The sequence below is a fragment of the Eimeria mitis genome, genomic scaffold (genome assembly GCF_000499745.2).
Source record: "Eimeria mitis Houghton genomic scaffold, Emh_scaff2590, whole genome shotgun sequence".
Classification (NCBI taxonomy): domain Eukaryota; phylum Apicomplexa; class Conoidasida; order Eucoccidiorida; family Eimeriidae; genus Eimeria; species Eimeria mitis.
This window is the reverse complement of record NW_013570930.1, coordinates 637-3,421: the sequence shown is the minus strand read 5'-3', so window position 1 is coordinate 3,421 and position 2,785 is coordinate 637. Positions and strand designations below refer to the sequence as shown.

The 2,785-nt window shown below is 54.7% G+C and overlaps 1 protein-coding gene across 1 annotated transcript; it reads left to right on the top strand.

Annotated features, from left to right (window-relative positions):
• Positions 1-1,245: 1,245 nt before the first annotated feature.
• Positions 1,246-2,734, top strand: EMH_0055970 (ankyrin repeat-containing protein, putative; the record flags this gene model as incomplete). Its single annotated transcript, XM_013497297.1, has 2 exons — positions 1,246-2,478; positions 2,651-2,734. The coding sequence occupies 2 exons, from the start codon at positions 1,246-1,248 to the stop codon at positions 2,732-2,734; spliced, it is 1,317 nt and encodes a 438-aa protein (XP_013352751.1).
• Between the last annotated feature and the right edge of the window lie 51 nt (positions 2,735-2,785).

Here is a 2,785-nt window from a genome sequence, read left to right as displayed (position 1 = left end):
TATATATATATATATATATATATATATATATATATATATATATATATATATATATATATATATTTCTACTCGCTTGCATGCTTGCTACTGAATGCCATGCTGCCTCCTCCCTCTCCGGCCACAGGCCCTCGGGCCGCTGGGCTCAGGCTGCTTGGGGGATGCAAAGGAAATCAGATTCTCTTTGGAAAAAGTTATTTCAAGTATTTTGACAGTATTGTATTCCGCGACAGTCGCTGAATAAGTTCGAGGCCTCTCGCTATATATATGCACCAACAATGAAAATAATTGTTGAATTCTTCCTTTTGTCGCAGTAGCCAGCATGCAAACAAATAGAAATACATGCATTAACCACCAACCAGCTCCATACAGACTGTGTTACGAGCAGCATCCCACCTACTACAGCTGCTGCGGCATGCTGACGCCAACACCAACCAGCTTTCTGCATAGTTTCTTGGTTGTCTCCCTGCAATGAAATACGAGAATAACCTTGGAAATAAAGGATTATAATTATGTTTTTTATTTATTTATTTGTTTGAATACATCTCTCCTGCATGAGAGAAGACGGAAGAGGAATTCTGGCGTCAGATGCTAGCGGGGCTCTGTGCCTTCTGTGGGCGTGGGCTCTTGTCGGTGTCTGGTTGGTTGTGTTGTTTGTGTCTGTCTATACGTGGAAATCCCGTTAAGTTTGGGTAAATACATTATGAAAAATACAAACCTTTTGTTTTAAAACATTGATCAATAGAAAAAGGTGCCTGGCTCTGTGTTGCTACTGCTGAGGGGGTGCCGCCGCGCCACCTCCTGCATAGGAACTGAAGGCGCCCGCAGTGGCCTGGGTGAGTAGCGGGTGCAAGACAGGCTTAGTTTGTTGCATGTATTGATGAAATGAGCTTTAAATTTGTTGTTTTCCTCTCCAAGGATTTCAAGAGGGAGTAGTGGTGGTCTACGGCTCACTGGGGCGCAGCAGCTTTCTCTCTCTCTCTCTCCCTCTCTGTCGCTCTCTCTCCTCTCAGCCTACCAGCCCCCATAGATTTCGGGGTGCCTGGGGCCGCTTGAGCTGCTCCTGCTGCTGCTCTAGCTCGGGCCTTGACCCGAGCATGTCTGCAGCCGTCCACCTGCATTGCTGCTGCCTGTAGATCGCTCTCTGTGCGTCCGGGTTGCTGCTGTCCATACACCCCAACAAACCCACCCGTATCCGCTTATCCGCCCCTTCCGCCTCACTTTATAAATACCGCGTCTGTACTCAGTATGTCACCTCAACACCTCAAACCTTCTCTCCCCCCGGGGGCCCCTGCAGGCCGCTGGCACGGCGGCCGCCATGGGGGGGGCCTCAAGCACCAGGTGTGGAAGCCGCAGACTCCGAAGCAGCACAAGCAGGAGCAGCAGCAGCAGCAGCAGCAACAGCAGCATAAGCAGCAACAACAACAACAACAGCAGCAGCAGCAGAAACGAACGGAAGAGGCTCCTGCTGCAGCAGCTGCAGCAGCAGCATCAACTGAACAACACCCACCAGAGGCAGTGTCTATAGGCGAGCTTGACTTTGGTCCCCCCGCAGATCTTTGCCTGAATGAAGGCGCCTTTCCTCCTCAGTTGCTGCAGCAGACAGTTACTTTGGCCGGCACCACTGCTGCTGCTGCTGCTGCTGCTGCTGCTAAGGCAACACCCAAGCTCCCGCAGCAGCAGCAGCAGCCGAGCTTTTGCTTGCCGCCTCCCGCCGCCGATGAGCGCTGCAGCAGCAGCCCTCAAGGGAAACAACGTGAGCAGATAGCAGACGCGGTGTGGCCCCCTCTGTCCAAGGCAGCAGCTCTAGGGAAGAGGGGGAACAGCCGGGGTTACGCGCACCAGCAGCAGCAGCAACAGCAGCAGCAGCAGCAGCAGCAGCAGCAGCAGACGGCCAAAGAAGCAGCAGACAGTGATGCCTCGTTCGGCTGCGAAGCCTCTCGTTCTGTTAACAGCCCGCCTGCATGCAGGGCCCCTCCATCTTCCCCCGCGTCTGCTGCTCCAGTGGACGCAGAAACGGGTTCGGAGCGTGGTTCAGCAGCAGCAGCAGCAGCTGCAGCAGCAGCAGCAGCTGCTGCTGCTGCAGCAGCAGCAGCAGCAGAAACAGCAGCAGCAGCAGCAGGTGTTCGTGCTCCCCCTGGCCTCAGCGGCCCAGATGTTCAGAGCGCGCTGCTGCGGGCCTCTTTCTTAGGCCGCACAGATATAGTTAAGCTCTGTCTAGAGCGGGGGGCTTCTCCTGCTGCAGCAGATGCTATTGGGCGTACCCCGCTTCACTATGCTGCAGCAACAGGAGTGGCTCAGGCGGTGTCGTTGCTGCTGCAGTATGCAGCCAAGTCAGAAGACAACAACAACCAGCAGCAGCAGCAGCAGCAGCAGCAGAAACAGAAACAGCAGCAGCAGCAGCAGCAGCAAGGGTGTGGGGGTCTTGCTGCTCTCGTTGATATGCCTGATAAGAAACGATGGACGCCGCTGCTGATAGCTGTAACAAAAGAACACGAGCCCTGCGTTCGGCTGCTGCTGCATGCAGGCGCGAACCCCAAGCGTCTGCTGTGTCACCGCTGCGCTCCCTGCAGGGGCCACAGCAGCAACGCAGCAGCAAAAGAAAATACAGAAACCCCAGCTGCTGCTGCTGCTGCTGCTGCTGCTGCTGCAGCGGGGACGGAGACTGCTGCAGCAGATGCTGCAGCAGAAACGAACACGCCGGCAGATAGCCGAGATCCTTCCGCCCATGAAATAACACAGATAGGGGGCAGCAGCAGCGCCCCCAATGACAGCAGCAGCAGCAGCA